The 14,175-nt window shown below is 37.7% G+C and overlaps 1 protein-coding gene across 1 annotated transcript in view; it reads left to right on the forward strand.

The window, feature by feature from the left end:
- Nucleotides 1-13,915, forward strand: part of LOC306992663 (voltage-gated inwardly rectifying potassium channel KCNH2-like) — a gene marked incomplete at its 3' end in the record, with an annotated part of 67,453 nt that extends 53,538 nt beyond the window's left edge. Inside the window, exon 3 of the mRNA XM_079601794.1 lies at nt 13,779-13,915. Coding sequence (XP_079457920.1) covers nt 13,779-13,915 — 137 coding nt within the window. The remainder of the gene's footprint in view (nt 1-13,778) is intronic.
- Nucleotides 13,916-14,175: the final 260 nt, after the last annotated feature.

Here is a 14,175-nt window from a genome sequence, read left to right on the forward strand (position 1 = left end):
CAACACACACTTACACACACACTTACACTTCACACACACACTTACACATACACTTACACTTCACACACACACTTACACATACACTTACACACACACACACGCACGCACGCACGCACACTCACACTTACTCACTCATTTACACACACACTCACACTCACACGCACACAGGCTCTCACACACACACACACACACACACTCACTCACTCACTCATTTACACACACATACTTACACATACACTTACACACACACACGCACGCACACTCACACTTACTCACTCATATACACACACACACTCACACTCACACGCACACAGGCTCTCTCACACACACACACACACTCACACACACACACACACACACACACACACACACACACACACACACACACACACTCACTCACTCATTTACACACACATACTTACACACACTCGCACACACACACACTCACTCATTTACACACACACACACACACACACACACATACTTACACACACTCACACACACGCAGGCTCGCACGCACGCACGCACGCACACTCACACACACACACACACAGAATATTCAGTTTGACCTCAAATTATTTATCCTGTATGCAATCTTTTCGCTCTATTAGCCGATCATTTCTTTATGGGTTCAACCTCACAAAGAAAGTCATATGTAGGCTATGTGAATAACAATAATTCATAATAGATATTATTATAATAATAAAACATAAACACACACACACACACACACACACACACACCCTATGGTTTCATTGATGATGAAAGGTAATAGTGTTATTATATTATCCGCACAGTAGAGAAGGCCTCCTGGGGCGCCAGATTTATACCCCACACCATCATCTAACCGGCCCTGTTCCTGCTGCGGTTGCCAGATTGAGTCATAAAATATACATTTCAGGGTTGAGTAATAATTTCAGTGAGTCTAAGTAAAGACACCAGGGGTGGGACCTTTTCTTTCAGTGGCCTTATCAAACAAGAAGAGCTCTGGGCAAACTGATCATGGAATATGAAATATGGAATAATATACGTTTATCATACCAGATTCATATTTAACTCCACAATCAAAAGGACAAAAACACACACAAGAGATTATGTTTTGTATAATTAAGTGTATTATGTGTATTATTAAGTGTACTGTTTTAAAAGCATTGAGATTGTTAGCATTAAGATGACCAAATAAATAAAATAAAATTGTAAGAATGTATATTACTGTATATTATTATCTAAAATGCAATATTTATACATATTTTTTTTAATAGATTGCACTAAATCTAATTTATGCTGGCTTTATATATATATAAAACAAGCATAAATTATATTTAGTACAATCTATTAAAAAATATTATTATATTTGTTATTATTATGTCCAGACAGTATCATTTCAAATTAACTTTTTTTACCCATTACAGAAATTGTCATGAAAATAATGTCACAATGCAAAAAATCTTATTTGTCCATAAAAAGCCCCTAATTTTCTTATTTTTTTTCTTCTGATTTCAGAGAAAAATATAATATGTACAGTATATTCCCACATGAGATTAATAACCCCAATATAAATATGCATATAAAAAGAAAAACACATTTTTAATTAAATTAATTTGTGCTGAATTCTATGAATGAATGGTCACATGCTGGTGTTTGAGTCGTTGCTTCTGCATTGCCAGTGTCCAGTGAGGTCTGTGCTGGTCCGGCACATGAGGACAGGTGTTGAGCTTTAGCACACCACAGCGAGACCCGTCTGATTAATTACAGAAGCCGTTCGTTAATATGCCTGCCACAGGAGCTCAATAGCTCCCCTGTTTAATTAATACTATCAGGACACACTCCATTCATTCTTAATGCCAGCTTTCCGATAGTGGCGCTCAGACACCGGGTCATCGATCTAAAGCTCGCGGCTTCGGTTCCTCGCTCTGGGTTTCTCTATCCTGCCCTAGATGTGAAACTCACACGAGTCCACGTCTGAATGCGTACATAATGCATCATTAAACCAGTTTACATCCCTGTAGTCAATCATGTTATCCCTTAAAACTCATCTTTGATCTCCAAAATGACATATTTCAATGTTTTTTCCTTGAAATGAATCTTGAATGTAACTCGACACCCTCGCCTCATTTAGTATGCGTGGTGCTATGAATATGCAAATGAGCCCCGCCTCCACTCACTCACTCAGAGATCCACTGGTTGACGATCACACGATGTGATTAGGCAGAAAGCAAATAAAAATGTTGTAAATGTTAAAGATGTTTGTTAGGATAGGACAATATTTGGTCGAGACACAACTATTGAAAATCTGGAATCTGAGGAGCAAAAAAATTTAAACATTGAGAAAATCTCCTTTAAAGTTGTGCATTTATGTTCACGATTGTGCTGCATTCACTCACAAAAATACATGTTTTATATATTTACGGTAGGAAACATGATCTTAATATCCTCATGATTTTTGGCAATAAAAAAACATATATATTTGTTTGTTTTTTTCCGATAATTTGTTTTTTTAAAAACAGTAGCCGTGCGACTTGTGACTGGTTTTATGATCCAGGGTCAGATATTGCGCATGCCATTTTTCCCCCTGATCTGCCGTTCTCTTTTCTTACTGATAGCAGAATATATTTGACTTTGGCTCAGTTATAAATAGCAGCAGCATACGCCTGAGACATGTCTGTGTTTTATTGATCTCATATTTGAAGGGCATCCTTGACTGTTTGTGGTCTGTCTGCTTGACTGATGTGTTTTGTTTTTGAGATGCACAAAACTTTCTATCTAAAAGTGCACAAGCTTTTTCAATCTCGTCTCTGGTTGAAAGGTTGTAAATAATACAGTGAAAGATTCCATCCGCACAAGCTATGAAGTATGTCAATATTAACACATGCATGCATGCACTGTAAGTGTGCTGAGGATTAAATATGTGTTCTGATCTTATAGATTACTGTTATGTCTGAGACATGCTCTGATATGAAAATTTCAGCCGATACCGATAATTCTTTATATTTGAAAGCCGATAATAACCGATATAACCGATATATCGGCCGATACATTTTCCAAATTTTATATAATTTTTGAGAGCCTGATTACAAAAACAAAAGCCTCAGCATTAAAAGCCATGACCCAATTACTCAATTATAATATTCTCATTATAATGTTACCTAGCCGATATGACAGACTTGTCACACTTCACTGTATTTTCCTTTTTTGAAGTGATTCCAATCATATTTCAAGCTATTTAAACCCATCATGTTGAACATCTGAAGTGTCTCAGCTGAAGGAAACAATCATTTATTTATTAGCTTTAATATATCGACCACATTTTCTTATTGGGCCGATAACTAGAACATTATAAATGAGCCGATACCGATATGGTGGCCGATATATTGGTTTTTATTTTTTATTTTTATTTTATTTCCAGAATTATACATGAAAAAAACAGTAGATACAAATGTTTCACATATTGGGCCCTATCTTGCACCCAGCGCAATTGACTTTGAACACCGACGCATGTTTCATTCCTATTTTGCACCCGCGCACAGCGGACTTTTCCCTCCACAGACGCACGTCGGTAAATTAGGGAATGAACTTGCGCTCGCCGGGGCGGTTCAGCGCAAAGAGGAGGCGTGTTCCGGCGCAAAACTGCCCTGGTGCTATTTTCCAGTTTTAGAAAGCAATTGCGCCATTAACCAGGAAAAAAACAGTCTAAAGACAGTGGCGCGTTGCGCGTTAGTGATGTGGTATTTTAAGGGCGCGTGCTTGGCCATAATGCAGTGTGTTAACGCGCATCCACTTTGATTCTCTAATAATTATAAACAGACGCAGCAGTTTTCATTTTTGCAAATCATACATTATTACAAGGAAAAATATTAACACACGAGGGAGGTTGTGTCCGTGAAGATGTTAAAAAGATCTATCTAGATAAAAAAAAAACTAGATTAGGCTACACATTTACCCGAATTATACGCCTGTTTAACCAAAGCTAATTTGGGTGGGTTTCTCCCATCATCCCCAGTGTCACTTCTCTGTGTTTTACGGCCCTGACGAGAACGTCGGTCTCTTTGGCTGTGAACTGCTCCTGGCGTGCGCTGGCAAATCTGCCGTTATAATAGCGATCCGCCGTGGAACAAGCGCGTCTGCTCTTAAAGGGAATGTGAGAGGACGCTCTGATTGGTTTATGTGACGTTACGCCCAAACCACACCTATGAATAATGAAGCTACTTCAGACCAACCCCTTTTAGATTTGCGCTGGGCGCAAGAGTCGTTTATCCGCCGGGAAAATAGCAACAGCGCCGGGATCCGCCCACAAAGTTACTTGCGCTTTGCGCTTTGACACTTGCGTTTCAGATCGTTAAAATAGGGCCCATAATGTTCTAAATGATTCCAAAGCATCATAAGATGTAAGGAACATTAAAGTCACAATCTTATAAATGATATTACAGAACATTCGATTTACATATTAAGGAAAAAAAGAAAAGATAACATAAAAGAAAGGAGGTATACGTGTATAATTAAAGTAAGTAAGAGGAATTTAATTCTTTGTAGATGTCCATAGTTCTGATTGCTTTGCAGTGTTTCAAAGTAAACCTTCATGTCGGCCTTAAAATGGTAGATGTCGGGTATCCTTTCAGATCATTTACATTGGCCGATATATCATACATGATTGTGATTAGTCAGTCGTGACTGGAAGTGATAGGAACACCCTAACAACGCCCTGGCTGGCTTTTACACGTTGTCTATATGTACAGTAATAACTGAGCTTGGAGATTGTCCTCTGTAAATGCTGTGATTGCGCATGATGTCAGTCTCTGGACAGCATTAGATGTGATCAGTGGCGCTTCGGTCTGTTTAAATGAGATCTGCTGCCATTAAACGTCCTGACATTCTCTGATTTCATTACACTGGCAGCGAAGATCAGTTACACACAATCTAATAGCGGGTAAATGTGATATTTTATGTAATTATCATCATAATCATGGACTTGATTCCCCTTTTTCCATGATCGCAGAGAACAACAAACTAGGACTAAATGATCTGGATCACGTCACATAATTAATGTGTAAAGTTTATAAAGGGTGTGGTGTGTGTGTGTGTGTGTGTGTGTCTGCAACACAGTAGTTTGATGTGGTTTTGCTTCATTGAGACGAGTTTTGCCAAATATTAGCAGATAAATGAGAAGTGACGGATGCGTGCCGCCTTTGTGTTATGAATGAGCTGTAATTGGCTCTTATTAATTATGCTTGTACGTTCAGTGGCGGCCATCCAACCACGAGTGCAAACAGTCAATAACAGACGTACAGAGACTGATGTGTGTGTGTGTGTGTGTGTGTGTGTGTGTGTGTGTGTGTGTGTGTGTTTATCTGGTAAAGATGAATGATACTAATAACAACATTAATCTTTCATTTGCCCTTTCAAGCAATTAGAGGCTTCAGCGCTGACGAACGCTCATGCAAACACACAGATCTCCGGCTGCAAAACCAGGATCGTCCTCAAAAGTTGAACGGAAACTTTTCACTTCGAGTTTTCATTTGACAATATTGTCACAATTTACAGGTGAAACTCGAAAAATATGGTGCAAAAGTTCATTTATTTCAGTAATTCAACTTAAAAGGTGAAACTAATATATTATATAGACTCATTACATGCAAAGTGAGATATTTCAAGCCTTTATTTGTTATAATTTTTATGCTTATGAAAACCCCAAATTCAAAATTAGAATATTGTGAAAAGCTGTAAGCCATAATCATCAAAATTATAACAAATAAAGGCTTGAAATATCTCACTTTGCATGTAATGAGTCTATATAATATATTAGTTTCACCTTTTAAGTTGAATTACTGAAATAAATGAACTTTTGCACTATTTTTTCCAGTTTCACCTGCACAGTCAAACCAAACTTTATTCAGACTCCTTCAACTTTTCTTACTAAATCACATTTTATTCACTATAGTTTAGAAAATGGTAATAAAATATGACAGAACTCAGTTGATATTTGACAGGTTTTGTCCGTCCTTCTGTTAGACTGTCACACACACACACACACACACACACACACACACACACACACACACACACACACACACACACACACACACACACACTTCTGTTAGACTGTCTCACACATGAATTATGTTGAATATCTGTCAGCTGGTAAATTTAACTACACAATTAGATAATACCAGTTTAGCTCAACCAGTGACCAAGCAATGCTTCATTGTGTTCAGTCTTAAAAGGTCGGAATTAGCAATTAAAGAAAAAACACTTCAGCAGAACATGCTCAGGTCAAAGTGTCCCAATCATTTTTGGTCACAAATGTTTATAAATGTCACTGGTAGTCTCTATATGATTTATTGTGTATAATATGTCTCAGTTTACTGTATTTTGCTCTTCTCACTTACAGAAATGAACTATAGTGTCCTGCACACACTAGTAAACCAATATCAAAGATTATATCTGGTGTCTGAAAAACGTAATGGTTTATAAATAATCTTCAATGCACTTTTTCAATAAAGTGCTTTTGTTAGTATTTGTGTGTGTGATGTTCCTGACAGGCTTCACTGGGTTCATCTGGGGCCTGTTTCAGAAAGGAGGTTAAGTGAAAACTCTGAGTATATTAACCCTGAAATGAGGGAAACTCTGGGTTTTCCGTTTCAGAATGGGAGGTATATCAAACCCGAGAAAGCAGGGTAAGTCAAGCCCGTTTCTGAAAGAGAGGTAACTTATACTCAGAGTCAGTTACCATGGCAACTTACTCTGTGAACCTAACCTGGTCGGGAGCAGGTTTTCTTCGGTAAACCCAGAGTTTCTTGCGGTCTCCTCCCCCTTTTTAAAGAGGAAGCGGTGTTTAAACACCTCATTCATTCTTTCTGTACATTTATTCATTGCTGTTTTTACTGTTGTTTAAAAAAAAAAAAAAAACCCAACCCAAAGTAAAATAAATGGAAATATCAAAAATACCCTATATAAAAAATAACACATAGACCTCTTACATTTTATGAAGGCCCTTGGATCTCCGGGAGTGACCGGCTCTGATGAAGGAATTCCCTCAGCCAAAAATGCTGCTGCACTGCTAGACACTGGATGCTATTTAGTTATGTAATATGTCAAATGTTTGTAAAGTCAGATAGCCTACACCCATGATATGCTCAAGCCTTACCTGATTGAATTATGTTTTTATATATTTTTTTATTTTCAGCTGCTGCCACATTCTTTTAATGCCTGCAGGATTGCACCTAGCCTTCATGCAAATTAAAACTAGGTTGAATAACTGTTCTTCCAGTTTCACCTGATATTATAACAGTTACTCTAAAATAGTTATTAATTACTAACTACAAATGACATCTTCAACAGTGTAATTAGATTAATGTAATAATTACTATCTTTAGAAAGTATTGATCTACTTATTATTAATTACTAAGTCCCATCAACCTCAACCACTTGAACAATACAATGAGGAGAGACAAGAAACTGCACTTTTAATGCTTTCAAAATGAACAATATACAATTGCATGAATTATTCTTAAATTGACCAAAGTGTGTAGAGGGAGAAGGTTACATTCAAAATATACCTTTTAAAAATGTATGTTAAATCCACTGTTGTTTTATACAGAATTGTTCTATAGTCTATGCAGTAGCCTATTTAATGTAATTACATCATATTTTAAGAGTTAAGAATTAAGAGTAATCCCTTTAATTAAATTACAATATTTAGATTACTTGGTAATTAATTACACCCAACACTGTATAACAGTAATGCCTCTTTGTGTCTGGCGCTGTTGCCATGGTGACTCATAATATCTGCGCTCCATTGATAATGGCTTTTTATAGTTGTGGTGCACACGCTCAACTCAGAGTGAGTCAACTTAGAGTTGGTTGAACTAACCAATTTCAGCTGATCTGAAACCGAAAACTCAGAGTTTCCCATCTCAGGGTAAGTCAACTCAGAGTTCAAGTTTTAACTCAGAGTTGGTTGAACCTCCTTATTGAAACAGGCCCCTGAACAGCTGCTGTCCGTGGTTCTGAACTCACAACCGAGTGTGTCCCTCCTGCTCTCCTAGATGCATGTCTTCGGTTTATGCTCCACACACTCACATGCCATGATGAAAATAGGAGTGTGTTCAGCTACACACTGGTCCTCGCCAATATCAGCCTTCTCGTATTCTCTCTCTGTGATCTCCAGATGTTGGCGTTCTCATACCCGTCAGGAGCGTTACCCGGGTTTATTAAAAGCTCTTGTGTTTCCACACCTCTCTCTGAACTCAACAGATTTCTCTCTAGTAAAGATTGGCAGTTGTGGCGACCAGAGGAGGATAATTATACGATAATGTTGTGTCTTCTGCTTTAGACCCGTGTGCACCTGCAGCATTATCACCAGTGGAGAGGGACAGGATATATACACACACACACACACACACACACACACACACACACACACACACACACACACACACACACACACACACACACACACACACACACACACACACACATATATATATATAAAAAATAAAGAATATATTAAATATATATATTATTATAAAATAAATGAATATTTTTATGCATTACATTTTTTATATAAAATATTGTTAGTTTCACTCGTTTTTTCAAAAAAAAATTTAGTAGTTCATTTAGATTTTTGTCTCATTTTCTGATATATTTGAATGTTTAATGACTTTAAATTTATGGCATATTAGTGCTATTGTTTACATTTTCAAGTTTAAAGAAGGTGTTTTGTGAAACATTGTAAAATATGTTTTATATGTAAAAAAAAGGCAAATAAATGATTGGTCATCAGTTAGTGATGGATTCATAAAAATGCTTTTTAGTTTAGTTTTTTTTTTACTTTTTTTTTTTAGTTCTGAATGAAAATATGTGTTTGTACTTTTGTACTATGTACTTTTTTTTTTGGTGATAATATGTAAAAGTTTGAGTAATTTATGTAAATACAATTAATACGCCATTTGTATCGTTAGACCTTTTATTGAAGAACTTCTAACCTTAAATATTGGTTAAATCAGCAGTCAAATAGATTATTCTTAAAATAATGCCGAACTGCACTATTTTAGTTTCAGTTTTTTTACTCTATTTTTTTAAGGTTTATTTAAGGTTTGAGTAACTTATGTAAATACAAAAAATACACATTTTTTATCATTAGACCTGTTAATGAAGAACTTCTAACTTTAACGTGTGGATCTCTGAGCTGAGTGAGTGAGTGGAGGCGGGGCTCATTTGCATATTCATATAACTGAGCATACTAAATGAGGCAAGGGTGTCGAGTTACATTCAAGCTATTTTAAGACATGAAGGATTTTGTTCAAGGAAAAAACATTGAAATATGTAATTTTGCTGATCAAAGATGAGTTTTAAGCGATAAAATGATTGACTACAGGAGGACTTTAAAATGCACTTCATATTCACATAGAGCCGACACACTTCATCCACCTGTTGTTTCTGCACACACTCATCAAAAAGAGCCGAGCGCTCTTGCATCATGGACACATGCATTAAAGCGCGTGGGTTGCGCTGGAGAACTTGTGGCCGTTCATGACAGGAGTCCTCCAGTGGCATGAGTCACGATGCCAGCTTTCCTCAGATGTGTTTCTGATTGGCTGAGAGCCCTCAGTTTCCTCTCGAAGGTGCATTTATCAGCCTTCCAGACATCATGTATCGCATTTGATGATTAACCACCACTTCGGGCTTTTATCGTCACTTAGGGCCGACTCCTGTCCTCGTGTGGTCTCGTCCCCGTGTGTGTGTGTGAGTGTGACGAGCGCGCCGTGACCCTCGTCTGGATTAATGTAGTGTTTCGTGTGGGTGAAAGTGTCTTTAAATCAGCGGGAGCGTCGGAGTATTAAAATGCAGGTCATTTTTTACTGCATTGTGGTTCATCTATGCATTATTTCCCTTTATTTAGTGGTGTTTACTAAGATAAACATGATCAAACTCTAACAGTAATGATTAAGGGAGTCTTGCAGTGCTATTAGGGCCTTATAAGATGCAGAAAACACACACAGAATTATGGAATCTAATAATAAAAATGGAATTTATTGTATGATGTGGAATGTCACGGAATATGGCAAGTTTCATAGGCCTCTAATTTATTACACTTCTAACAAATTGTTATTGATTTCAGTTAATTAGACATGCTTTTTGATTACTATAATTAAAGTCAATCATTGTATCCTTTAAAACTCATCTTTGATCACCGAAATTACATATTTAAAAGTTTTTTCCTTGGAAAAAAATTACTTTACTGTAACTCGACACCCTCGCCTCATTTAGTATGCACGGTTCTATGAATATGCAAATGAGCCCCGCCTCCACTCACTCCCTCACTCAGAGATCCACTGGTGGACGATCACACGTTGATCTGATTGGTCAAGGTAGTGTGTGACGTCAGAAACACCAGCGATTTCAAACCGTGTTTTTGAGACTGTCTTTGGTTCACTGCAGTTTTAAGCAGAAAATACTCAGCAATGCTGTCCACTTATGAACTTACACATGGTGTGTGTTAAAGCAGATTAATAACACCACATACACACATAAACTACATTAAAAGATGGATTCTCACCACAGGGGGACCAGAAAAAAAACACATTAGGGAAAAAATAAGACATGCATTTGTGTGTGTGTGAGTGAAAGATGTTAGCTTGTGCTACGTTTCTCTGGTAACTCCGCGCCTCTGAACAGTGACAGACTGTGTATTGGCCGCGCAGCAGATGGCGGCTTCACACTGACCGGTGAACAGATGCTCACGGTCCTGTCGAGATCACAATGTTGTGGAAATGTAAGAAGAGTGTGACCCGTTTCAGTCCCGCGTGGTCAAAGAAGTGAGTAATCCACACACACACACACACACACACACACACCCGTTCTCCGGCGTGTCCTTGGCCTCCATGAAGCCGGCTGAGAATACACGCACACTTCAGTCTGGGCATTTTGTATTTGTTTTACAAACATTTCTACAGTCAGTCAGAGATCAGTCAAAAGGATCTGTGCGATTTTTTTATATTTTTAAAAGAAGCATCTTCTGCTCACCAAGACTGCATTTATTTTATTTTAAAAAATTAATTTAAAAAAACCCAGTAATGTTAGTAACTGTTTTCTATTTTAATACTTTTTTTAATGTAATTTATTCCTGTGATCAAAGCAGATTTGCTGATCAAAAAACATTCATCATTATTATCAATGTTGAAAACTTTTTTTTTTCAGGATTCTGTGATGAATAGAAAGTTCAAAAGAACAGCATTTATTTGAAATATAATCTTTTGTAACATTATAAATGTCTTTAATGTCACTTTTGATCAATTTAATTCATCCTTGATTAATAAAAGTATTGATTTATTTTATTCCAACCCCCTAAAAAAAAGTAATGAAAACAAACAAACTGAGAATAGACTTACACTTCAGGAAGCAAAATAATGTTCATTCGAACAGAAACAAGATCATTTTTCTGACCCCAATGGCAGATCATTTTTCTTTTTTTAAGCACAAACTCACTTGATTTGTATTTATTTTGCCAGGAAACTAGACATAATATCTTATGGCCTTTTACTTCTTTAGTAAATGGATCTCGATCTAAGAATTTGTAGATATTTGGACTGGAAAGAAGACAAAAATACTGAGAAAGAAAAGCATTTCTTGCAGTGAAGACATGAGCAAATTCGTGATGTTCCTTTCACAGATGTGCATCTTTCCCACACTTGTTTCCAGGGTTGTGTTTATCTCATGTTTAGTGCGCAGGTGTGTGTGTGTGTGTGTGTGTGAGTCCTGTTCCCTTCCTCAAGGACGAGCCGACGGAAGAATGCAGAGTTTATCCTTCTTATCTAAGCGCTGCTTACGGTTGTTCACATCAATCCTTCTCCTCAAAACATGTTGGGTTCAGTCACGTGTGTGTGTGTGTGTGTGTGTGTGTGTGTGTGTGTGTGTGTGTGTGTGTGTGTGTGTGTGTGTGTGTGTGTGTGTGTGTGTGTGTGAGTTGAGTTGATTCGGCTCATGATCTAAAGCAGCCGTTCACAAACTTCGTTTGTGTGTGTGTGTGTGTGTGTGTGTGGTAAAAGGACACAAGCTCTTGTAGCTCCGCCCCCTGTGCCGGGAGCAGCAGCTCATTTGCATTTAAAGGGACAGACACAAAACTATGTGTTTTTGCTCACCCTCAAAAAGTGACAATTGTAACATGCTATATAAAAATATCTGTGGGATATTTTGAGATAAAACTTCACACACACACACACTCTGGGGACATCAGACACTTATTTTACATCTTGTGAAAAAGGCATTATACCCCCCCTTTAAATTATTTTATATTCTGAAAAAATAAGGAATATGCAAATGTGTCCAAACTTTTGGCTGCTAGAACATTTGTTGCTTTTGGTAGTGTTGTTTTATAGCTCAGGAGACTTAAAGGGTTAGTTCACCCAAAAATGAAAATAATGTCATTAATGACTCCCCCTCATGTCGTTCTAAGCCCGTAAGACCTCCGTTCATCTTCAGAACACAGTTTAAGATATTTTAGATTTAGTCCGAGAGCATTCTGTCCCTCCACTGAAACTGTATATACAGTATACTGTCCGTGTCCATAAAGGTAATATAAACATCATCAAAGTAGTCCATGTGACATCAGTGGGTTAGTTAGAAGTTTTTGAAGCATCGAAAATACTTTTTGGTCCAAAAATAACACAAAATAAGACTTTATTCAGCATTGTATTCTCTCCCGGGTCTGTTGTGAATCTGCGTTCAGGACTCCGCAGTGACGCCGCTGACGTAAGACGCTGATGACGTGTTATCTGGTGCGCCCGAGCTTCGTTTACAGTCTGAGGGAGACGCACGCTATATTCAAGCTATTCTACATTGTTTGCGTGGATATCATTTTTTTAATGGTGCGTAAATGTGCATGTCGCGGATGAGACACTTTTACAGCGTGCGTTTCCCTCAGTCTATAAATGAAGCTCGGGCGCACCGGATAACACGTCATCAGCGTCTTACACCATCAGCGTAACTGTGAAGGATTGACAACAGACCCGGGAGAGAATACAATGCTGAATAAAGTCTTATTTTGTGTTATTTTTGGACCAAAAAGTATTTTCGATGCTTCAAAAACTTCTAACTAACCCACTGATGTCACATGGACTACTTTAATGATGTTTTTATTACCTTTATGGACATGGACAGTATACTGTATATACAGCTTCAATGGAGGGACAGAAAGCTCTCGGACTAAATCTAAAATATCTTAAACTGTGTTCCGAAGATGAACGGAGGTCTTACGGGCTTAGAACGGCATGAGGGTGAGTCATTAATGACATTATTTTCATTTTTGGGTGAACTAACCCTTTAATGGATCTCAGACATGTTTCATCATCAACTTTATCTCTGAGTTCTCCTGTTTTATCTCACTCTTCTCCCTCATTTCTCTTACACTTCTTCAGGGAAAACAAAACGAGTCACTCCACGTCCACTAAGAGTATAGAGCTATAAAGTTAAGATAAATAATTAGTTCATATAATGATCTCTCACTTTTGATTGCAGACTTTGGTATCTTGTCAAATCTGAGCACGGTGTGAGACATTGTTGATCTCTTCTGAAACAGCGCCGTCTGTAATCTGGAGAAACGTGTGTGTGTGTATGTGTGTGTGTGCGTGTGATACACTAGTGTCCATGAGAAAGTGTCTGTGCATTCAGCCATATAATCACCGCACATGCTCAAACACTCGCTGTGGGTTTTCTCATATTTTGGCCTGTAAATCTGTCTGACAAACACATTAACGCGTCTGTTTTTCCTCACATATTTCCAGCTGCTCTCGGTCACACACGGTCTGTGTTCGTCTCACGCATCCATGTGTCTTTCCTCTCGTCCTCTCAGTGCGATCACAGGGCAGGTGGAGGTGTGTTTATAGAGCTGGACAGGGATGTGTCCTGTCAGCAATGCTAAACACACATTATACTTCACATCTAAGCACACCGAGACAACCTGGGAAGATATTTCTGAGGTTATCTGCCTAGAATTGATTTAAATGTGCATGTACAGTACAGGTGAAACTGGAAACATGAGAATATGCTGCAAAAGTTCATTTATTCCAGTAATTCAACTTAAAAGGTGAAACTAATATATTATATAGACTCATTACATGCAAAGTGAGATATTTCAAGCCTTTATTTGTTATAATTTTGATGATTATGGCTTACAGCTAT

The sequence above is a fragment of the Phoxinus phoxinus genome (genome assembly GCF_949152265.1).
Source record: "Phoxinus phoxinus genome assembly, chromosome: 24".
NCBI classification, from domain to species: domain Eukaryota; kingdom Metazoa; phylum Chordata; class Actinopteri; order Cypriniformes; family Leuciscidae; genus Phoxinus; species Phoxinus phoxinus.